General features: G+C 40.9%; 1 protein-coding gene across 4 annotated transcripts in view; it reads right to left on the bottom strand.

The window, feature by feature from the left end:
- Positions 1–220: 220 nt before the first annotated feature.
- SGCZ (sarcoglycan zeta) overlaps positions 221–25,945 on the bottom strand; it is a 1,541,618-nt gene continuing 1,515,893 nt past the window's right edge. For all 4 annotated transcript variants that reach the window (XM_077279708.1, XM_077279710.1, XM_077279711.1 and 1 more), the window contains 2 exons: positions 2,197–2,320; positions 221–950 (listed from right to left, as the gene is read on the bottom strand). In XM_077279708.1, the coding sequence (XP_077135823.1) occupies positions 756–950; positions 2,197–2,320 (319 nt within the window). In that variant the 3' untranslated portion in view covers positions 221–755. The remainder of the gene's footprint in view (positions 951–2,196; positions 2,321–25,945) is intronic.

Raw genomic sequence — 25,945 nt, 5'->3', positions numbered from 1 at the left:
CAGAATATTGGCATACACACCATAATGAAATGAACCCTTCAGGTGAAATTTCTGTAGGGGATATATCCTCCTGAATAAGGCTTTGTATATAGTTTACACTGTCGATTAGGGCTAAATGACTCCTGTTAAATAAACTGGTAAATAAAGTAAGTAAGAGAGAGAGAGAGAGAGTGAAAGGAGAGAAAGAATATTTTTATTTTAAGAAGGAAAATCCGGAAAATTTTTCTTTTAAAAACCATATTTTCAATTTAATTGTTTAGTAAAGGCAATATCACATAATACTTTAATATTTATTTCTTTTGTGGGATAAAAGTATACATCCAAAAATATTGAATGGAAAATTGTGCTTTAAAACAGTACAGTTTTCTTTTTTACACGGGATTGTTTTTCCTAGTAAATGTCCAGCAAATTTTCTTGCATACGAGGTGTACAGTTAATTGTTTCTCCTTATTCCTGCAGTACAGAACCATGTGCTTCACTTTATTTAGCAAAGGCACCCATGTAATTCTTCTTTACGCAATAGTAGACTTTGATCCTCCAGGTCTGGTTGACCTTTATGCAGGATACACCTCTATGCAGGATTATTTCAAAAGTCACATAAGAACTTCAAGGCAGTATTGTATTCCCTCATACCCTGGAAGATGCTCTGCAGTCCATTAAACTGTTCAATATACCACAATGATATCTGGGCAGAACCGTGAAGCAAATGTGAAGTAGCGAAAGGCTATTCTGGTGTGAGAAAACACATAGTTCATTCAGCTCCACAAACAGATGTTACTACTGGATTGACAAGTGGAACTAGCTCCTGCTGGAGAAAGGTAAAGTTTGCCATTAGGACAAACACACAGCTCATAGACAGTCTGTCGAGGGCCTACCGAACCTGTAGATGACGGTGTAAAAGAACCTTGTGGTAAATTTTCTAGTCTGATGCTGTCTGCATCTAAAAATATCTGTAAGAAGAAAGATTGAGAAAACATTATATTGCAATAAATGCAATTGCATTTGTCATTAATAATACATATGCTCAAAATTATTAGGATACACTTCTTAATACTATTTTGCTTTTAATTTAGTCCCATTATCACAGGTATAAAAAAAAAATCTGTTCCCTAGCTAAGCAGTCTGCCTTTACGAACACTTTTGAAAGAATGGCTCATTCTAAAGAGCATCACTGTGAATTTGATTTGGCACTGGAAAATGTTACCCCCTCTTGCAAGAAGTCAGTTCATGAAATTTTGTTTCCTCCTAAGTATCCTACAATTAACTCTGAGTTATATTCTTAAAAAGTGGAAATGTTTAGGGACTATATCAACCATGTAAAGTTACAGAGTGGTAGAGCATGGAACTTGATAGCGTGATTTCACCTGAGTGGTGAGGTGCATAGGAGAAATGATAAAATCTGACAAAATTTGAACCTACCAAATAATACCGATTTTACAGAAAAATTTGATTTGTGTCAAAGTTATTTGATGGAAATTAAATCTTCTGTATTGTGCTGTGTAACTCTCCAGGCCACAAAGCATAATAAATGTAAAAAAAATTAACACATTCCTCAATGTTTATCTGTCACCTGCTCGCCTGCTACCATCCAATCCTCCATGCCTCTTCATCTTCTTCAATCACACGCATTCTCTTTGGCCTGCTTTGTACTATGCTAACGTCTTCTCAAAGCTCTTCCGGCACAGACTAGGCCTCTGACAAGACTGTGGTGGGCATCATGATATTACAACATTACAAGGTGTTTTGCCTAATCAGTGACTCTGGGAATGCAAAGGTAGTACAATTTAGATTATTGGGGCTCAAGGTAAAGAGAAGAGACAAGGATGACTGATTGGCAGGCTGCAGGGATGAAAGAATAGATGAGTGTTATTATTGTTTTTAAACTTTTTCTGTCCATCTATGGTTTAGAAAATTGGTGGCAGCATCTGACCACTGTATTGTTGAATTCATGAGGAGCGAATTGCAAAAAATCCATATTCAGGAGAATACAAATTTTTAGAAGATTGGAGGAGAATTTAATTCAACTGAAAAAAATGTACTTAATGGCCCATGGCCAAACAGCAGCATGCACAATGTCAAGCATCAGGTGAAGTTGGGTAAAGCATACTGCCACTGGTCTCTATAATATGGAATTGCATTATAATTTTAAGCTTTGGTTAAAGATGTAGAAAAATTTTTGGTAGCATTATTACTGACCTCACCATCTGTGGACTGTAAATTAAGCTCTTTTCTACAACTGGCTCTAAATTCTCCTGCTACAGCACTGATTTGTACTCCTTTTGGTGCTTCCATTGTTAACGATCTTGTTGGAGATTCAAGTCTGGAAATTAATAACAAAGAAATAAACAAACATATAAGCAAATAAATTGAACTTAACTCAATATCCAAATATTTTCTATTTAAATGTAATTATATATATATATATATATATATATATATATATATATATATATATATACAGCACAGACCAAAAGTTTGGACACACCTTCTCATTTAAAGATTTTTCTGTATTTTCATGACTATGAAAGTTGTACATTCACACTGAAGGCATCAAAGCTATGAATTAACACATGTGGAATTATATACTTAACAAAAAAGTGTGAAACAACTGAAATTATGTCTTATATTCTAGGTTCTTCAAAGTAGCCACCTTTTGCTTTGATGACTGCTTTGCACACTCTTGGCATTCTCTTGATGAGCTTCAAGAGGTAGTCACAGGAAATAGTTTTCACTTCACAGGAATTTTCACTTGGAATTTTTTTCCCGTTTTCTAGTACACGACATGGTAAAACCAATGATGTCGTTCAAAAGTACAACTCGTCCCGCAAAAAATAAGCCCTCACATGGCCAAATTGACGGAAAAATAAAAAAGTTATGGCTCTGGGAAGGAGGGGAGCGAAAAACGAAAATGAAAAAATGGAAAAAGCTCCGGGTGTGAAGGGGTTAATAAGTGGGATTTCTTGCCTTATAAATAGGGTTGGGACCATCAGTTGTGTTGTGTAGAAGTCTGGTGGATACACAGCTGACAGTCCCACTGAATAGACTGTTAGAATTTGCATTATGGCAAGAAAAAAAAGCTAAGAAAAACGAGTGGCCATCATTACTTTAAGAAATGAAGGTCAGTCAGTCTGAAAAATTGGGCAAACTTTGAAAGTGTCCCCAAGTGCAGAGGCAAAAACCATCAAGCGCTACAAAGAAACTGGCATACATGAGGACCGCCCCAAGAAAGGAAGACCAAGAGTCACCTCTGCTTCTGAGGATAAGTTTATCTGAGTCACCAGCCTCAGAAATCGCAGGTTAACAGCAGCTCTGATTAGAGACAAGGTCAATGCCACACAGAGTTCTAGCAGCAGACATATCTCTACAACAACTGTTAAGGGGAGACTTTGTGCAGCAGGCCTTCATGGTAAAATAGCTGCTAGGAAACCACTGCTAAGGACAGGCAACAAGCAGAAGAGACTTGTTTGGACTAAAGAACACAAGGAATGGACATTAGACCAGTGGAAATATGTGCTTTGGTCTGATGAGTCCAAATTTGAGATCTTTGGTTCTAACCAACGTGTCTTTGTGTGACACAGAAAAGGTGAACGGATGGACTCTACATGCCTGGTTCCCACCATGAAGCATGGAGGAGGAGGTGTGATGGTGTGGGGGTGCTTTGCTGGTGACACTGTTGGGGATTTATTCAAAATTGAAGGCATACTGAACCAGCATGGTTACCACAGCATCTTGCAGCGGCATGCTATTCCATCCGGTTTGCGTTTAGTTGGACCATCATTTATTTTTCAACAGGACAATGACCCCAAACACACCTCCAGGATCTGTAAGGGTTATTTGACCAAGAAGGAGAGTGATGGGGTGTTACACCAGATGACCTGGCCTCCACAGTCACCAGACCTGAACCCAATCGAGATGGTTTGGGGTGAGCTGAACCGCAGAATGAAGGCAAAAGGGCGAACAAGTGCTAAGCATCTCTGGGAACTCCTTCAAGATTGCTGTAAGACCATTCCCGGTGACTACCTCTTGAAGCTCATCAAGAGAATGCCAAGAGTGTGCAAAGCAGTCATCAAAGCAAAAGGTGGCTACTTTGAAGAACCTAGACTATAAGACATATTTTCAGTTGTTTCACACTTTTTTGTTAAGTATATAATTCCACATGTGTTAATTCATGGTTTTGATGCCTTCAGTGTTAATGTACAATTTTCATAGTCATGAAAATACAGAAAAATCTTTAAATGAGATGATGTGTCCAAACTTTTGGTCTGTACTGTATATATATATATATATATATATTATTAATGAGGCTTACAATATGGAACTTATGAGTAGAGATGAGCAGATTTCTTTGCATAACCATGGCCCATGGTCCAGGTCAGTACTGACTGGTCTTGGATAAGAGCTCCATAACTTTTTTCTTTACCATTAGGGATTTTAGGCTCGGCTTATGATTATCTGATCTGGGTAAGGCATCACCTTTGTGCTATCACATTTGGCCGGGGAATCAAACACCTCACCAGGGAACTCAAAAGCTCAGGAAATTTGTGCAACTCCCATCCATGGCCAGAGAGCACTTCCCTTGACTGTGCACTGGGGTTGTGTGAAGCGAACTGTTAACCTCTACTTATGATAGTTTCTACATAAATGTTGTCCCTCCAATACATGTCGTTTCTGGTTTTCTTCATGTCAGCTAAAATGCATTTCTCACATTTGCATACTGAAAAAGGTTAGAAAACATTTTTAAGTCATACATGAGAGTGAAGCTTTGAAACCAAACCCTTGAAGGTTGCTTGATGAAACCAAAAGATACCAAAGACAGTAAATTCTGCCGGGAAGTTAAAAAACGTATATTGTGTAACACTAATGATCTCATAAATCTAAGTATAGATACAAAAGTGGCTTATATTACACAACACACCTGTGTGGCTAAAGTTGCACAAAGGTGATACTTACCTCTTTGTTGTCTCAGACTGAATTAGCAGCAAAACAAAAAATGTAATTTGTCAATTGCACGTAATGGGAATCCACACTGGCTTATGTATAAATACTTTATATTAGCCAGGATATTTATTACAAGCAAGCAAATATATTCAAGTGCAATTGAATTATACCTAAATATGTGAAAAATCTGCATTTGTCAGATTTCAGATTTTTTTGTAATTCGCTTCCACGTGGACTCAGCAAAATGTTGGCCGCTGACTGCCATTTTGCTGATCTTTAAAGGGCCAACAAAAGGTTAAAAAATAAAAAGAAGCTTATAGTTACCTTACCACTCACTGCTGTGGCCCAGCTGCACTTTACCATCAACTGTTCAGTCCTCCTCGCAATGCCTTAGCTCAGTCATCGCTTGCTGAATCCCAATAAGGACCAGATAGAGTACAGTGAGGAGTAGTGGGGATAGTGAGGTGAGTGGTAAGGTGAGTATAAGTATTCTTTTATTTTTTACATCTTACATTTATTATGCTCTGGGGCCTGGTAAGACACCAAAGAATAGTAAGAGGCATTCAATTCACAGAGATTTGCTAATAAAATTTATTGGAAAAATTTGCACCAAAAGGCAAATTAGAACTTTGCTTGACCCATTTATCTCTAATATTTTTACACATCAGAAGTAGGTCTATGCTGTACCCCAGTACAGTTAGCCTGCAGTCACACTTTTCTATATGAAAAAAGGTAATTTTAGGTTTGAGCTGGAGTCCCTATAGCTCTGGTGACATTTTGACTTTGGGAACAGTGAACATTTTTGTTACAACAATTTTCATGTACAAGTGCAAGTGTTCTCAAAAAGAGGGGCGATTTTAGTTTTTAAAGTGCCTTTTAATTCTTAATCACAATATTGAGGAACATATTGCAACTTTCTTATTTACCTTGTGTTTCAGTTCCTCAGCATTGTCAAAATATTAGGCTGGGTTCACATTACGTTTACAGCAGCCCGTTCAACACATACGGTAACGGGCTGCTGTAAACGTAAGTGCTGGTATGGCAGCACGCTAGCACAGATAGAGCATCTGCTAGCTCTATCTCGGCTAGCAGTGACGGACCCGGAAACGCTGCAGCCCGTTTATCAGGGTCCGTCACTCAATGATGGCACATCCCTAGCGCACTCCCAATGTGGGCGTGCGCTAGCGATGCGGCCGACATAGGAATTAATGGCGGCCGTTAAGGACTACGTTGCACCACGTTTATGCCGCAGTGTAACGCAGTCCGTCTAACGGACGCCCATAACATAGTGTGAACCCAGCCTTAGTTCTACATCGCTAGTTCTGTTCTCAGCTGGGAAGTGGATACAATTGTATCTGTATGCTCTAGAAGCTAAACACATCATCAACTGCAACAGCAAAGGCACAAATCTTTGTGTCAGTTTTCTGCATAGTATCTGAAGACCTCTGTAGGATTGTGTTGCATGAAAGAAGCATAGTCATTTCAATATAGAAATCAAACTTCTAGGAAACATTAAAACTACTATATGCCCATATCAGTGCACCTTAAAAAACATCAAGCCCTAAATTAATTAGTAGTGCGGAAGTGCTCATAAGACATCAATAAACGTAGTAGAAGACCATGTATCCTTTTCTCTTAGACCTTTCTTGATGGAACAATTTTATATAAAAACAAATATTTTGCAAACGGGACCTGGATCATTGTCCAAGTTACTCAAGGCTAAAACAATTATATATTTTATTTTACAAGCTTTAGTTGGTGATTAAAAATGTTCTTTTACTCTACATTTTTATATGTAATTAAAAGTCAAGGAGTCTTTATGCTAATGCTTATTTTATAACTATAAGACACATTTTATACATGATTGTAATAGAATACTTGCAAGTTCTTATGGCAATGCCAACAATAGTGTGAGAGAAATCAAATATTTGTATGTGAACATATTTCATGCAACACAATCTCCATTTTGTTACATTATATGACTTTATACCTATACCTAAACTTTCACTGTTTAGTTCATTAATTTGTCTGTATTTTTCCTTCTGCTATTAAATATCATAGCCTCTGCTCTAATTAAGATATCTGGAACAATTGACCACAGCAGTATCCAAGCAGACATGCCTTTGGGGAACCAATCCAACATGACATTGGCCATATCCAAAAATACATTACTGGGATGTTTCTTGGCTTTACCAATAAATCACATGCTTTTCAATATACATGATGTAATTAATTATTAAATATGTATTTTGATAGGATCTTACATCATGTATTATGATTGGTTTGTATTCTAGGCCTTGTTAAAATCTTATTGGTTACTTTCTAAAACCTGCTCTTTCTATAATGAAGGGGGTACAACAGGTTTGATCTCAGAGAGAGAATTTAACATACACACCATGTGACTGTATATTTTATTTCTCCCGCCAGCCACTCCCTAACCCCAGAAGGACATAATTCTTATAATTCGGAATTCATTGTCAACAGGCTGTAGTAAATATCATAAAAATACCATTTCTGGAGCCCACTGTAGTTCTGCAGCAACAACAGAACTACCACATACACATTATGTTAAGATTGGCTGAATCTTTCAATTTTGGCGGAACTGACCAATTATCTCATGTGTATGACAGTTTCCCAACTGTCCTCTGCCAGTTGTTGCTATGGAGAAGATTGATCGGTCAATCATAATTTCTCAGCCTGATACTTTTGTTATCATTGGAGATTAGCTTTAGCAGTTGCCATTTAGATGGAGAGAGCATTCTAGCCTACCACGGACTCACTCTCCTATCGGCACCCCGTGATCGATCCCAGATGAATTGTCTGCTGCACGGTATCTTCTATGCCAGAAGGGTGCCAATCATATTCTGAATCTTCAGTTCAATGTAAGACCGAAAATCCACTTTCTGGACATATATTATATTGTGAATCACAATACAAAATTCTTCATTTTATTTCACCATACTTAGCTCAGAGTGACGGATTTGTTCTACTACTTGTAGTACTCGGGTTTGAACCCTTTTGAAGCTCCGGTATTCAGTAGGACTTCCGTATTTCTTCTATATAGCAAAGTAGAAGATATGCAGGCTTGACAAACTGAGTGTGCATTGTGTTTGATCGTGAAAGGCTCTGTAGTTGCAAGTGGGGCAAAAGATAGTTTAGCCCTTGTGGATGATGACAGTTTAAGTCATTATCTAAATATACTGTATAGTAAGAGGATAACTAACTGTTTAGGGCATAGGCTAGCGTTGGGTTATGACTGGACCCAGGATACAGCTGAGGTTGCCAAGTTGTAATAGCTGGGTGCAAAAAAGTAGTTGAGAACACAAACCTCTGAGCCCCCATTAGATAAATTGTATCCATAAGAATGAAATGCATTGTAGACATGGAGGGTGAGGTGTTGTTTTTCTTTTTAGATTTGTTCTGAACCCTTAAAGCTAAGGAATGTGTTATATGCACTCAAATGGTTATATTTTAGCATAACATTACTTTACAAAATTTTGTGACATCGAAGAGTTTTTATTGAATAAAGCATTTGCTCTACAGATGTAAAGATATAGTGTGAATAATATGTGATTTCCAAATTGCAATCTATTAATGTTCTTTGAGCATTCCATCCTTTCCTAGCTGCATGAACAATTTCCATCTCATTATGCTTAGCAATAGCTTTTAGGATTATCTAGCAGTCATTATCTAAAAGTAACCGGCATCCGCTAACAATGTCGCTTGCACTGACATGTAAGAAAAAAGCTATTAAATGTGATCTGTGTCGTCTCTCCATGGGTTTCAAGGGTGAAAAACAACAACAAAATAATTTACCTCTATATTAAAGGGCTGATAGAGGCCACAATTTGTAACATGAATCTATTTACTGTGTTTGATGCATTAATATTCTTTATATGTAACTAAAGGACAAAGCAATTAAAAAGTATAATTAAGGTGCAAAGACAATTGAACTGCAGATTAAGCTGCTCATTTAAACATAGGTGAGCTTGTACACTTTTCACCAATAAATTGTTATTTTAGTCCTTAAAACATGTATGCTGTTCACTATGTAACATGTTTATACATCTATAAATTAACATGAATCAGGAAATGTTAAGCATTTGTTCAACTTTATAATTGGCTGCCAGCAAGGTAGTAGTGGTAATAAATTGGGCTAAAAAATAACTTTTAATTATATTATTAAAACCAATTAGGACAAGAACAACAAACCAACAAACATAAAAATAGAAGACACCCACTATGCCCAATCATTAATGGTAAGTGTGGGCACTAATATTGCTTAATTGAGTACTTTTTATCTCTCAGAAGATAACCTCATATGTAATATATCAAAGCAATATAAAGACAGATGCTCTTTTTCACCATGCTGGTTCTAACTGAACCATATGTGATTGTACCAGATATTTTCAATAGTCTACAACTGTCAATTAACACCATGTAGAAATGTTGTTTATGTTAAATCTGAACCATATTGCTAAATAAATTGCCGCATGGTGATATTAATTTCGTACAAAGAAGCATCTATAAAAAATGGAACAGTCTCACCCGATTATCATGCTCAGCAGACTCTCCTAGTCTCGAGAAATGCTCCATACAATTCCTCTGTTGGTCCACAGATGGGGGATGGACGTGCACACCACCAGCTTTCAACCCACCAGTTGGATCCTCAACTTGAGGTAATTGTTAACCCCTCAATGTACTCAAAACCACTTTCAAGAAGTTTATTAACCCTTTAGGTGTTTCACAGGAATTTTTGGAATGTTTAAATAAAAATGAACATTTAACTTTTTTTCACACAAAATTTATTTCAACTCCAATTTGTTTTATTTTACCAAGGGTAACAGGAGAAAGTAGACCCCAAAATTTGTTGTACAATTTGTCCTGAGTATGCTGATACCCCATATGTGGGGGTAAACCACTGTTTGGGCGCATGGCAGAGCTCGGAAGGAAAGGAGCGCCATTTGACTTTTCAATGCAAAATTGACTGGAATTGAGATGGGACGCCATGTTGCATTTGGAGAGCCCCTGATGTGCCTAAACATTGAAATCCCCCACAAGTGACACCATTTTGGAAAGTAGACCCCCTAAGGATCTTATCTAGATGTGTGGTGAGCACTTTGACCCAACAAGTGCTTCACAGAAGTTTATAATGCAGAGCCGTAAAAATAAAAAATCATATTTTTTCACAAAAATGATCTTTTTGCCCCCAATTTTTTATTTTCCCAAGGGTAAGAGAAGAAATTGGACCCTAAAAATTGTTGGGCAATTTGTCCTGAGTACGCTGATACCCCATATGTGGGTGTAAACCATTGTTTGGGTGCAGGGCAGAGCTCGGAAGGGAAGGAGCGCCATTTGACTTTTCAATGCAAAATTGACTGGAATTGAGATGGGACGCCATGTTGCATTTGGAGAGCCCCTGATGTGCCTAAACATTGAAACCCCCCACAAGTGACACCATTTTGGAAAGTAGACCCCCTAAGGAACTTATCTAGATGTGTTTTGAGAGCTTTGAACCCCCAAGTGTTTCACTACAGTTTATAACGCAGAGCCGTGAAAATAAAAATTCTTTTTTTTTTCACAAAAATGATTTTTAGCCCCCAGTTTTGTATTTTCACAAGGGTATCAGGATAAATTGGACCCCAAACGTTGTTGTCCAATTTGTCCTGAGTACGCTGATACCCCATATGTGGGGGGGAACCACTGTTTGGGTGCATGACAGAGCTCGGAAGGGAAGGAGCGCCATTTGGAATGCAGACTTAAATGGATTGGTCTGCAGGCGTCACGTTGCATTTGCAGAGCCCCTGATGTACCCAAACAGTACAAACCCCCCACAAGTGACCCCATATTGGAAACTAGACCCCCCAAGGAACTTATCTAGATGTGTTGTGAGAGCTTTGAACCCCCAAGTGTTTCACTACAGTTTATAACGCAGAGCCGTGAAAATAAAAATTCTTTTTTTTTTCACAAAAATGATTTTTTAGCCCCCAGTTTTGTATTTTCACAAGGGTATCAGGATAAATTGGACCCCAAAAGTTGTTGTCCAATTTGTCCTGAGTACGCTGATACTCCATATGTGGGGGGGGGGGAACCACTGTTTGGGCGCATGACAGAGCTCGGAAGGGAAGGAGCGCCATTTGGAATGCAGACTTAAATGGATTGGTCTGCAGGTGTCACGTTGCATTTGCAGAGCCCCTGATGTACCCAAACAGTACAAACCCCCCACAAGTGACCCCATATTGGAAACTAGACCCCCCAAGGAACTTATCTAGATGTGTTGTGAGAACATTGAACCCCCAAGTGTTTCACTACAGTTTATAACGCAGAGCCGTGAAAATAAAAATTCTTTTTTTTTTCACAAAAATGATTTTTAGCCCCCAGTTTTGTATTTTCACAAGGGTATCAGGATAAATTGGACCCCAAAAGTTGTTGTCCAATTTGTCCTGAGTACGCTGATACCCCATATGTGGGGGGGAACCACTGTTTGGGCGCATGACAGAGCTCGGAAGGGAAGGAGCGCCATTTGGAATGCAGACTTAAATGGATTGGTCTGCAGGCGTCACGTTGCATTTGCAGAGCCCCTGATGTACCCAAACAGTACAAACCCCCCACAAGTGACCCCATATCGGAAACTAGACCCCCCAAGGAACTTATTTAGATGTGTTGTGAGAATTTTGAACCCCCAAGTGTTTCACTACAGTTTACAACGCAGAGCCGTGAAAATAAAAAATCCTTTTTTTCCCACAAAACTTATTTTTTGGCCCCCAGTTTTGTATTTTCCCAAGGGTAGCAGGAGAAATTGGACCCCAAAAAGATGATGTCCAATTTGTCCTGAGTACGCTGATACCCCATATGTTGGGGTAAACCCCTGTTTGGGCACACGGGAGAGCTCTGAAAGGAAGGAGCACTGTTTTCCTTTTTCAACGCAGAATTGGCTGGAATTCAGATCGGATGCCATGTCCCGTTTGGAGAGCCCCTGATGTGCCTAAACAGTGGAAACCCCCCAATTATAACTGAAACCCTAATCCAAACACACCCCTTACCCTAATCCCAACAGTAACCCTAACCACTCCTCTAACCCAGACACACCCAACCCTATTCCCAACCGTAAATGTAATCCAAACCCTAACCCTATCTTTAGCCCCAACCCTAACTGTAGCCCCAACCCTAGCCCCAACCCTAACCCTAGCCCTAACCCTAGCAATAACCCTAGCCCTATCACTAGCCCTAACCCTAGCCCTAACCCTAACCCTAGCCCCAACCCTAGCCCCAACCCTAGCCCTAACCCTAACCCTAGTCCTAACCCTTGCCCTAACCCTAACCCTAACCCTAGCCCTAACTCTAGTCCTAACTCTAGCCCTAACCCTAACCCTAATGGGAAAATGGAAATAAATACATTTTTTTAATTTTTTTATTTTTCCCAAACTAAGAGGTGATGAAGGGGGGTTTGATTTACTTTTATAGCGGGTTTTTTAGGGGATTTTTATGATTGGCAGCCGTTACACACTGAAAGACACTTTTCATTGCAAAAAATATTTTTTGCGTTACCACATTTTGAGAGCTGTAATTTTTCCATATTTGAGTCCACAGAGTCATGTGAGATCTTGTTTTTTGCGGAACGAGTTGACATTTTTATTGGTAACATTTTTGGACACGTGGCATTTTTTGATCGCTTTTTATTCCGATTTTTGTGAGGCAGAGTGATCAAAAACCAGCTATTCATGAATTTCTTTTGGGGGAGGCGTTTATACCGTTCCGCGTTTGGTAAAATTGATAAAGCAGTTTTATTCGTCAAGTCAGTACGATTACAGCGATATCTCATTTATATCTTTTTTTTATGTTTTGGCGCTTTTATACGATAAAAACTATTTTATAGAAAAAATAATTATTTTGGTATCGCTTTATTCTCAGGACTATAACTTTTTTATTTTTTTGCTGATGATGCTGTATTGCGGCTCGTTTTTTGCGGAACAAGATGACGTTTTCAGCGGTACCATGGTTATTTATATGCGCCTTTTTGATCGCGTGTTATTCCACTTTTTGTTCGGCAGTATGATAATAAAGCGTTGTTTTTTGCCTCGTTTTTTTTTTTTTCTTACGGTGTTTACTGAAGGGGTTAACTAGTGGGGCAGTATTATAGGTTGGGTCATTACGGACGCGGCGATACTAAATATGTGTACTTTTATTGTTTTTTATTTTATTTAGCTAAAGAAATTTATTTATGGGAATAATATATATTTTTTTTCTTTATTTAGGATATTTTTTTTATTTTTTTTTTACACACATGTGGGGAATTTTTTTTAAACTTTTTTATTTTGTCCCAGGGAGGGACATCACAGATCATTGATCTGGCAGTGTGCACAGCACTCTGCCAGATCTGCGATCTGCTGTGCAGGGCTGCAGGCTTACCAGCGCCTGCTCTGAGCAGGCACTCGGTAAGCCACCTCCCACCCTGCAGGACCCGGATGCCGCGGCCATCTTGGATCCGGGACCTGCGGCGAGGAGGGAGGTAGGAGACCCTTGGAGCAACGCGATCACATCGCGTTGCTCCGGGGGTCTCAGGGAAGCCCGCAGGGAGCCCCCTCCCTGCGCGATGCTTCCCTATACCGCCGGTACACCGCGATCATGTTTGATCGCGGTGTGCCGGGGGTTAATGTGCCGGGGGCGGTCCGTGACCACTCCTGGCACATAGTGCCGGATGTCAGCTGCGATATGCAGCTGACACCCGGCCGCGATCGGCCGCGCTCCCCCCGTGAGCGCGGCCGATCGCGTATGACATACTATCCCGTCGGTGGTCATACGGGCCCACTCCACCTCGATGGGATAGTACGTCTGATGTCAGGAAAGGGGTTAAGGTCACCCAGACAATTTTGTGTTTTCCATGAAAACTCATACTTTTATTAATCTAATGAGTTGCCAAATGAATTGAAAATCTAGTCCAGACATTGACAAGGTTCCAAAAAAAGATTTTTATTTGAAGTAATAATTTTCTCCTTCACACTTTGCTTTCTTCAAAGAATGCTCCCTTTGAAGCAATTACAGCATTGCAGACCTTTGGCATTCTAGCAGTTCATTTGCTGAGGTAATCTGGATAAATTTCTCCCCATGCTTCCAGAAGCCCCTCCCACAAGTTGGTTTGGCTTGATGGGCATTTTTTGTGTACCATACGGTCAAGCTGCTCCCACAACAGCTCAATGGGGTTGAGATCTGGTGACTGCGCTGGACACGCCATTACAGATAGAATACCAGCTGCCTGCTTCTTCCCTAAATAGTTCTTGCATAATTTGGAGGTGGGTTTTGGGTCATTGTCCTGTTGTAGGAAGAAATTGGCTCCAATGAAGCGTTGTCCACAGGGTATCGCATGGCGTTGCAAAATGGAGTGATAGCCTTCCTTATTCAAAATCCCTTTTACCTTGTAGAAATCTCCCACTTTACCAGCACCAATGCAACCCCAGACCAGACCAACACATTACCTCCACCATGCTTGACAGATGGTGTCAGGTACTCTTCCAGCATCTTTTCAGTTGTTTTGGGTCTCACAAATGCGCTTCTGTGTGATCCAAACACCTCAAACTTGGATTCGTCTGTCCATAACACTTTTTTCAATCTTCCTCTGTCCAATGTCTGTGTTCTTTTTCCCATATTAATCTTTTCATTTTATTATCCAGTCTCAGATGTGGCTTTTTCTTTGCCACTCTGCCCTGAAGGCCAGCATCCCGGAGTCGCCTCTTCACTGTAGACGTTGACACTGGCATTTTGCATGTTCTATTTAATGAAGCTGCTAGTTGAGGACATGTGAGGCGTCGATTTCTCAAGCTACAGACTCTAATGTATTTGTCTCATTGCTCAGTTGTGCAGCGGGGCCTCCCACTTCTTTTCCTACTCTGGTTAGAGCCTGTTTGTGCTCTTCTCTAAAGGGAGTAGTACACACTGTTGTAGGAAATCTTCAGTTTGTTGGCAACTTCTCTCATGGAATGGCTTCATTTCTAAGAGCAAGAATAGACTGTTGAGTTTCACATGGAAGTTCTTTTTTTCTGGCCATTTTGACAGTTTAATAGAACCAACAAATCTAATGCTCTCAAAATGGCCAGAAAAAAAGAACTTTAATGTGAAACTCAACAGTCTACAGTCTCATGTTAAACTCCCGCAGCGTGGGAAACAGCGGTTTTTGTGCTGTGCATGTTTCTTTAATATTTTACTAAGTTTAAAGAATACACATTTTCTTAATATTTTAGGCAAAAATATATATATATATATATATATACAGTATATATTGCAGCGTTTCACCCTCTATGGGTCTTGGGGACACTCGCTTAGCAGCAGAATCATCATAGACAGGCACGGTTTCTCACACAAAACAGTCCATATGGTTATTTTAACTCTGCATAAACCAGATAGGGTACAGTCCGTTTCATTACAGCCACGAAACATTACAGGACATCAGACAGTTCATGTAGCAGATAGGCTTCTCTGCTGTATATTATGATCCCCTTGTCCGGGGTTACCTCTCAGTTTCCACTCCTCACACTGACTTCAGGTCAGTCCCAGGTCCTCAACACAGACCGTCCAGGTCTACGGTCTCCAGGTGCTCCAGGACGACTCCACTCCCAGGAGTCTCCAACACCAACCATCGTGCTATGACCAGCACGTAGGCCCTCCAGCCTAAATAGTTCCTGTGTGCTGTTCAGGATGTATGTTCCCACGTGGAACCGTCCAACACACAGGCCGTTCTACAGTGTCCAGCCAGGACACACGGAAGTGTGTCCACCCTGACACACACCCACACACTCACTCCATGTGCTACACACACCTCCTTACATAGGTGTAACCACACCCAGGTACCTGTCACATGGCTAGTCAGGTGAGCGTGACATCACCACAAGTCCTTATACACAAAACCATCTTAGGTGTTCAGACATGCCTCTTTGGGAGGGTTTGTAGGTGACTGAACCCACCCATCTCTCCAATCACCTGGAAGCCATTCCAATGTAAACAAATCCCTCAGCAGTAGATCTGCTTGAAAAAAACACACCCAGGCTTCCATCACAGGGCCACCCACCTCTGCGATACATACCGTCCATCAATCACATGACCAGTCGCTATGCCACTATATATATATATATATATATATATATATATATACAGCTCTAGCAAAAATTAAGAGACCATTACAAAATTAAAAAAAAGAGAAGCCAGCACTGCTAATGGTCAGAACGCAATACAAATGGTGCACATGCACCTACTGAATTCTAACTGTAGTTCAAATATGAGACATTTAGCAAATAATTGATCAATTTTTTGAGCTACCCCGCCACTTCACGGCAATCTCATAATGGGGCAGTCCTACGCTACGTTTTTTATTAACCTTGTGCCATTACGGCCTCCTAGATGTATAAAAAGAGCATAAAAAGAAAGACACCATTACTATACTATGACATGCAAGCTGTACCTGGAGACATTTTCAGAATCACCCCCTTGGTGCCAGGAAGGACAAGCGTAGGTGAAGGCCGATCAGGTCCAGTGCGGACATGTCAGATCTGGCCTCCACGCCTCCAAGCCTCTCATATTTTCAGAATTTATTATGTGCATGTGCACTTTGGATATTGCGTTTTGACCTTCAGCAGTGCTGGCTTCTCTTCTTTTTGCTACCATTACAAAATGTTCAGTTTGTCTGATTTTTCTCTTTATAGGTATATGTTTGAGTAAAATGTAAATTGTTCTTTTATGCTATAAACTTCTGACAACATGTCTCTGAATTTCCAAGCAATACATTTTGTATTGTTTTCTGACAATGCAAAATGTTCAAAATTTTAAAAAAACAGTGCCTTCAGACCTCAAATAATGCAAAAAATACAAGTTCACAATTATTTAAAAGCAACAATACTAATGTTTTAACTCAGGAATAGTTCAGAAATCAATATTTTGTGGAATAGCCAAGATTATTAATCACAGCTATCATGCGTCTTTCACCCTGCTTCTGGAGCAAATATGTTAGCAGTTCTTCTTTGTGACTGTCCATCATCCTCTTGATTACATTCCAGAGGTTTTCAATGGGGTTCAGGGCTGGAGATTGGGTTACCAATGACAGGGTTTTTATGTGGTGGTCTCTTAATTTTTGCCAGAACTGTATATATAAATTTTCATGTTTTACATTGTAAACATTTACAAAAAGGAAAACGGGCCAATGCAAATGTTTGGGCACCCTGAATGGTATGTACCTACTAGCATCCTCTTTTGCAAGTATAAATTTTTGTAGCCAGCCAAGAGTCTTTCAATTCTTGTTAGAAGGATTTTCATCCATTCTTCCTTGGAAAATTATTCCAGTTTTGTGAGATTCCTAAGTCGTTTTGCATACACTGCTATTTTGAAGTCTAGCCACAGATTTTCATTGATGTGCAGATCAGGTGACTGTTGTAAAACATTTTGAAGTTGCACTTTTTGATGTAGTCAATTGTGGATTTTTACATGTGTAAGGATTGTTATCCATTTGTAGAAGCCATCCTCTTTTCAAATCCTTGCTTTTTTTAAAAGATGGTGTTATGCAATGATCAATATATTGTTGAAATTTCACTGAATCCATTCTTTTCTCTACTCATGAAATGTTCCCCATGCCATTGAATGCAACAACCGCAAAGCATGGTTAATCCACCTGCATTCTTAATGGTTGGCGAGATGTTATTTTCCTGAAATTCTGTGCCCTTTTTTCCAAACATACAGTTGTGTGGAAAAGTGTTTGCCCCTTCTTGATTTCCTATTCTTTTGCATGTTTGTCACAATTAAATGTTTCAGATCATCAAATAAATTTAAATATTAGACAAAGATAGCGCATGTAAACATAACATGCAGATTTTAAATGAAGGTATTTATTTTATTAAGGGAAAGAGTAATTGCCCCTCCCTTTAAAACATAAATTACTTGTGGTTTTTGCCATCTTTGGGAAGCTAAGTTCAAGTTCCCTAGCCACACCCAGGTCTGATTACTGACACACCTTTTCTCAATCAAGATATCATTTAAATAGGACTTGCCTGACAAAGTGAAGTAAAACAAAAGATACTCAAAAGCTAGATATCATGCTGCGATCCAAAGAAATTCTGGAACAAATGTGAAACAAAGTAATTGAGATCTATCATTCTGGAAATGGTTATAAAGCCATTTCTAAAGCTTTGGAACTCCAGTGAACCACAATGAGAGCACAAACAGTGAAAACATGGAACAGTGTGAACCTTCCCAGGAGTGGCTGACAGACCAAAATTACCTCAAGAGCACAGCAACGACTCATTCAAGAGGTCACAAAAGACCCCACAACAACATGCAAAGAACTGCAGGCCTCACTTGTGACAGTTAAGGTCAGTGTTCATGATTCCACCATATGAATGAGACTGCACAAAAATTGTCTGCATGGCAGAGTCCCAAGAAGAAAACCATTGCTAAGCAATAAGAACATAAAGGCTCATTTCAGTTTTGACAGAAAATTTCTTAATGATCCCCAAGACTTTTGGGATAATACTCTGTGGAATGATGAGACAAAAGTTGAAGTTTTTGGAAAGTGAATGCCCCATTATGTCTGGCATTTGAAGTAAAACAGCATTTCAGAAAAGGAACATTATACCAACAGTGAAATATAAAAAAAAAAGAGAAGCCAGCACTGCTAATGGTCAGAACGCAATACAAATGGTGCACATGCACCTACTGAATTCTAACTGTAGTTCAAATATGAGACATTTAGCAAATAATTGATCAATTTTTTGAGCTACCCCGCCACTTCACGGCAATCTCATAATGGGGCAGTCCTACGCTACGTTTTTTATTAACGTTGTGCCATTACGGCCTCCTAGATGTATAAAAAGAGCATAAAAAGAAAGACACCATTACTATACTATGACATGCAAGCTGTACCTGGAGACATTTTCAGAATCACCCCCTTGGTGCCAGGAAGGACAAGCGTAGGTGAAGGCCGATCAGGTCCAGTGCGGACATGTCAGATCTGGCCTCCACGCCTCCAAGCCAGCACCAAGGTTAAAGAGTGAGACAGGTTCAGACACAGCTGATTGATAGGCTGCTGTGCACACACACACAGCAGCCCTGCCGTGCACACACACACAGCAGCCCTGCCCTGCCTCAGGCTCTAGTTAATTAGGCAGCTGTGCCTCAGCCAGTTTCATCCTTTAACTTTGGTGTTGGCTTGGCAGTGTGGAGGCCAGATCTGATTTGTCCGCACAGGACCTGATCGGCCTTTATCCGCGCTCGCCTTCCTGGCACTAAGGGAGTGATTCTGTCAATGCTCCAGGTACAGTTTGTCATGTAATGTTAAGTAATGTGGTTTGTCCTTTTTTTTTTTTTCTCACTCTCTATACATTTAGGAGGCCGTAATGGCACAATGTAAATAAAAAACGTAGAGTTAGGACTGCCCCATTTTGAGATTGCCGTGAAGTGGCGGGGTAGCTCAAAGAATTGATCAATTATTTGCTAAATATCTCATATTTGAAATACAGTCAGAATTTATTATGTGCATGTGCACTTTAGATATTGCGTTTTGGCCTTCAGCAGTGCTGGCTTCTCTCTTTTTTTGCAACAGTGAAATATGGTGCTGGCAGTGTGATGGTCTGGGGCTGTTTCGCTGTGTCAGGACCTGGAAGACTTGCTGTGGTAAATGGAACCATGAATTCTGCTGTCTACCAAAAAATTCCTGAGGGAGAATGTCTATTTATCAGATTGTGACATCAAGCTGAAGCTCACTAGGGTTATGTAGCAGGACAATGATCCAAAGCATACAAGCAAGTCCACCTCTGAATGGCTTAGGAAATACAAATTAAGACTTTGGAGTGGCCTAGTTAAAGTCCTGACTTTAATCTGATTGAGATGCTGTGGCTTGACCTTAAAAGGCAGTTCATGCTCGGAAAACCTCAATTGTGGCTGAATTACAACAATTCTTCAAAAATGAGTGTGCCAACATTTCTCCAGAATGTTGTAAAAGACCTATTGACAATTATCACAATCACTTGATTGCAGTTTCATGTTTGTATCAAGAATTTGTTGAAATTTCATTGAATCCATTCTTCCCTCTACCCGTTAAAATTTTCCTGTGCCATTGGCTGCAACACGACCCCAAAGCATGATTGATCCACCCCGATGCTTAATGGTTGGCAAGATGTTCTTTTCCTGAAATTCTGTTGCCTTTTTTCTTCACACATACCTTTGATCACAGTAGCGAAAAAGTTATATTTTAACAATATTCCACAGGACTTGTTTCCAAAATGCATCAGGCTTGTTCTTTTGCATACTTCCGATGCTGAATTTTATGGTTTTCTTCTGATGCCTCTTCCACGAAGGCCATACTTGTGCAGTTGTCACTGAATGTTAGAACAATGTACTACAACTCCAGAGTCTGCAAAATCTTTCTGTAGGTCTTTTGCAGTCAAGTGGGGGTTATGATTTGCCTTTCTAGCAATCCTTCAAGCAGATCTCCCTGAAATTTTGCTTGATCTTCCAGAACTTATCTTGTCCTCCACTCTTCCTGTATGCTGCCATTTCTTACTTACAATTCAAACTGAGGAAAAGGCAACTGGAAATCACTTCTTATAGCCTGCTCCTGCTTTGTGGACCTTCACTATTTTCATTTTCAGAGTGCTGGGCAGCTGCTGTGAAGAACCCATGGCTGCTGTTTTTGCCACAAAGTTAAAGGAGGCTGGTTTTTCATTAAGCTGGGACATTTGCTTCACCTAGCCTTTACTAATGATGATAGTGAACAAGACATAACACCAACAGGCTAATTAAGGTCAGGAACCTAGGTCAGAGTTATCTGAGCACACAAATCTCCAAGGGTGCCCAATCATTTGCATCTGCCCATTTTCTTTTTGCAATTTTAAAATGTAAAAAATTACAATATATTTATGTATATATATTTGCCTAAAATCATATTCTACATAGATCCTGCATGTGTCCAGTCACCTCTATTCATGTCAGCAAGCATATGTAATGTTATCTAGCTTATTCATCTTACTTTGCTTGTCACTTAACGCTGTGAGTTCATGTAACTTTTTTCAAAGAGGTTTATGATCCACGTGGACCTGCATATTTGTTTATCTGTTCACTACATTTATTGTGTCCTGATGTCTTAACTAGTGTTGAGCGATACCTTCCGATACTTGAAAGTATCGGTATCGGATAGTATCGGCCGATACCCAAAAAATATCGGATATCGCCGATACCGATACCCGATACCAATACAAGTCAATGGGACACAAGTATCGGAAGGTATCCTGGATGGTTCCCAGGGTCTGAAGGAGAGGAAACTCTCCTTCAGGCCCTGGGATCCATATTCATGTAAAAAATAAAGAATTAAAATAAAAAATATGGATATACTCACCCCTCCAGAGGCCCCTGGACCTTACCAATTTAACCGGCAGCCTCCGTTCTTAAGAATGAGGAGTTTAGGACCTTCGATGACGTCGCGGCTTGTGATTGGTCGCGAGACCGCTCATGTGATTGGTCGTGTGACCACTCATGTGACTGCTCACGCGACCAATCACAAGCCGCGACATCATGGCAGGTCCTAAACTCCTCATTCTTAGGAACGGAGGCTGACGGTTACATCGGTAAGGTCCAGGGTCCGCAGGAGGGGTGAGTATATCCATATTTTTTATTTTAATTCTTTATTTTTTACATGAATATGGATCCCAGGGCCTGAAGGAGAGTCTCCTCTCCTCCAGACCCTGGGAACCATACACTGGGAACTTCCGATTCCGATTTCCGATATCACAAAAATATCGGAACTCGGTATCGGAATTCCGATACCGCAAGTATCGGCCGATACCCGATACTTGCAGTATCGGAATGCTCAACACTAGTCTTAACGTAGTTTGATTGATTGCTAACAAGGCAAGATAGTGCAAGATCTTAGAGCAAGCCTCCGATATATTGAGACATAGCCTGGGGAAGCATTTATGCAGGAGGTAGCATTTATGTACATTTAATTGAAGTACATTTATTCAAAATACAAGGCAGTTATACCATGGCAGTTAGACAGGACAGGAGACAGATAAGACAATTAAACAAACCTATTCCCTGTAGATATGGACTACAACAAATATTTAACATTTGCATTTGTATAACTTATATCCTGGCTACTGCATTCACTCACATCCACCGTTGTTGCAGTAAATCTTTACACTCCATCCATATCGGCTCCTCAGTCCTCTCCTCTCCTATGCATAGCACTTATGCTCTTTTCACATTGCTAAACAGCACAGATCCTTTCAGTCCCACCATCCAACAGAAGAGATGCTCTCACAAATCACTTAACCATCTGCTCACTCTCTCTATCCTCCTTCTCCTAGTCACAGGAGATATCTCTCCCACCCCCGGCTACCCATGTTATAGTAAGTCAAACCCCTCAACTGCTACACTAAGAAACCCCTCAAATATCATTAATATTCCCTGCATGCCTTCTGTCTCTTTTAATTGTGCCCTTTGGAATTCTCGCTCAGTGTGTATTAAACTTTCCTTCATCATGACATCTTCCTTTCTGATTGTCTTACCCTTCTGGCTCTTACTGAAACCTGTATGCAGCAGTCAGAGAGCTGCTGCTCTCTCATATAGTGGACTACACTTCTCTCATACCACAAGATCGGACAATAGAGCAGGTGGAGGCGTTGGCCTGCTCCTCTCACCCAAATGTAAGGTTATCCTTCAAATACCCTCGCCTGTCTTCCCTTCTTTTGAGGTCTATGCTGTCAGACTCTACATCCACTTCTCCATGTGAGTGGCGGTGGTGTATCGTCCTCCTGGTCCCTCTCATCAGCTCCTGGATCACTTTGCCACCTGGCTTCCACATTTTCTCTCCTCTGACATCCCCACCCTTATCCCGGGAGATTTTAACATCCCCATTGCTTTTCCCCTCTCCCCGTCAGCTACTCATCTTTTATCTCTAACCTCCTCCTTCAGCCTCTCACAGCTTACTAACACTCCTACGCATAAAGACGGAAACTCCCTCGACTTGGTCTTCTCCCAGCTTTGCTCAGTAGATGATTTCACAAACTCCTCTCTCCTGCTCTCTGACCACAACCTTCTTTCATTCTGTATCAAAACTGCCATCCCACTCAGGACACCCCCATTTTCCACACTTATAGAAACATACAGGCCATTAACACCCAGGAACTTATGAAGCACTTGCAGTCATCATTGGCCCCTATCTCCTCCCTCTCATGTCCTGATTCTGCACTGAAGCATTACAATGAAACACTGCAAAGTGCCCTGGATGAAACTGCACCTCCTATACATAGAACAAATGAGCACAGACGGAGACAACCGTGGCACACACTGCAAACACGTTTCCTACAGCAGTGCTCCAGGTGCGCCGAACGCCTGTGGAGAAAATCCAATCTGTCGAAAGATTTCATCCATTAAAAGCTTATGCTTAAAACATACAAAACTGCCCTTCATCTTTCCAAACAAACCTATTTCAACACCCCATCACATCACTATCTAATAACCTGAAACGTCTCTTTGAAACTTTTAATTCTCTACTCAACCCAAGAGTGAAGGCCTCAGCCACGGATCTCCGCACTGATGACCTGGCCAATTACTTCAAGAAAAAATTCCCTCATACCATGTCCTGTCCTCCCTCCCCTACTACATCTCGCTAACTCTCTGATTTTGAACGTGTCACAAAAGAAGAAGTAATCAGGCTCCTTGCATCTTCTCGCCCTACCACTTGCACCAGTGACCCCATTCCATCACATCTCCTCCAGTCCCTTTCCCCGCTGTCACCACTCACCTAACAAAAATATTCAGCCTCTTTGTCTCTTCCGGTATCTTTCCCTCCTCATTTAAGCATGCCATTATACATCCATTACTTAAAAAGCCATCCCTCGACCAAAACTGTGCCGTGAACTATAGACCTGTCTCTAAGCTTCCCTTCATCTCTAAACTCCTGGAACACCTGGTCCACTCCTGTCTTATCCGCTATCTCTCAGATAACTTTCTTCTCAACCCTCTACAATCTGGTCTCCACTCATTACACTCTACTGAAACTGACCTCACTAAAGTCTCTAATGATCTAATAACAGCTAAATCTAAGTGTCACTACTCCATGCTGATTCTCTTGGATCTCTCTGCAGCATTCAACACTGTGGATCATCAGCTCCTCCTCACTATGCTCCGCTCCATCAGTCTCAAGGACACCATTCTTTCCTGGTTCTCCTCCTATCTCTCTGACCACTCCTTTACTGTATATTTTGTTGGCTCCTCCTCTCCTTTTCCCCTTATTGTTGGGGTTCATCAAGGATTGGTACTAGGCCCCCTCCTCTTCTCTTTGTATACTGTCCCTATTGAACAAACAATCAGTAGATTTGGTTTCCAGTACCATCTATATGCTGATGACACCCAATTATACACCTCTTTTCCTGATATCACGCCTGCCTTTTTAGAAAACACCAGTAATTGTCTTACTGATGTCTACAACATCATGTCCTCCCTCTATCTGAAACTGAACCTGTGAAAAACTGAACTCCTTGTGTTTCCTCCCTCTGATAACCTTCCTATGCCCACATTGCCATTTCCGTGTATAGTTCCACCGTTATTCCCCAGCAACATGCCCGCTGTCTTGGGGTCATACTTGATTCTGAGCTTTCATTCACCCCTCATATCCGATCACTAGTTCGCTCTTGTTATCTGCACCTCAAAAACGTTTCCAGAATTCGACCTTTTCTGACTTTCGACTCTGCAAAAACTCTTACTGTTTCTCTTATTCATTCTCGTGTGGACTACAGTAATTGTCTACTAATAGGATCTGCCTCTTACCAAACTCTCCCCTCTCCAATCTGTCTTGAATGTTGCAGCCAGGATCATATTCCTCAACAATCGTTATTCCGATGCCTCTACCTTGTGCCAGTCATTACAATAGTTACCCATCCACTCCAGAATCCAATACAAACTCATTACCCTCACCCACAAAGCACTCCATTGCTCAGCACCACCCTACATCTCCTCCCTCATCTCGGTCTACCACCCTACCGGTGCTCTCCATTTTACTAATGACCTGAGGTTAACATCCTCATTAATCCGAGCCTCCCACTCCCATGTCCAAGACTTTTCACGTGCTGCACCAAATCTTTGGAATGCACTACCCAGATTAATACGATTAATCCCCAATCCACACAGTTTTAAATGTGCCCTAAAAACACATTCGTGCAGACTGGCCTACCGCCTCAACGCATTAACCTAAATGTCCCTGTGCTGCCCATTTAAAATTTTTACCATAACCAGGTTCCTCGCATCATGTTCTCACATGCTTTATGTGCAGCGCCCCAGGGTCCTGCAGTAATGTCATTCTTCCACCAGGGGGAGTGATGTTACATTTGAAGGCAATAAAGGAGATCTCTTTGCCAGGTATCACAATTCATACAACACATTTCATACTCCAGTCCACCAGGGGGAGCTATGCTCCTATTTATTAGGGCACTCTTCACAATTAGGTAAAACTGGTGGTCTGGATAGGAAGTTAGTCAGTTCCTGTCAGGCAGACTGAGAGGAAGGAGGAACATCGAGTAGTTGCTGACAGAGTTGGTCCCTGACAGGGGTGTGATCCTGTCAGAGGCCTAGACAGAGGGCCAAGGAGCTGCGCCTGCCCGACGTGCGGCAGCATCCTAAGAAAGAGACACAAACAGCAAACTGTATTGTAGTGTTTGAGAAACAAAGTCATAGCAAAAGGAGAGGAAACCAGAAGGAGTTCTGTCCTGCAAAGGCTGCCTCATTCTGAGGCGCAGGATCCCGGTAGCTGGAATACAGAGGGAGCTACAGTCCTTTATGCCTTGCTCCAGAGACCGGCAGGACAGCTAATTCCAAGTTACTGATCCACCCTATACCCAGGAGTCATGGTGGCAACTTGTGGGGGCCGGGGTGTGCTAGAGTCCCTGTAAAAAGCCTCAGGCCATCAGTCATATGGGTTTGTCCTATCCTTACCATCAGAGGGCGACAGAGAAAGAGACATAACACCTAGAACATCTAC

Source organism: Ranitomeya variabilis, chromosome 1 (assembly GCF_051348905.1).
Source record: "Ranitomeya variabilis isolate aRanVar5 chromosome 1, aRanVar5.hap1, whole genome shotgun sequence".
NCBI lineage: Eukaryota > Metazoa > Chordata > Amphibia > Anura > Dendrobatidae > Ranitomeya > Ranitomeya variabilis.
This window is presented reverse-complemented; position numbering and strand designations above follow the sequence as displayed.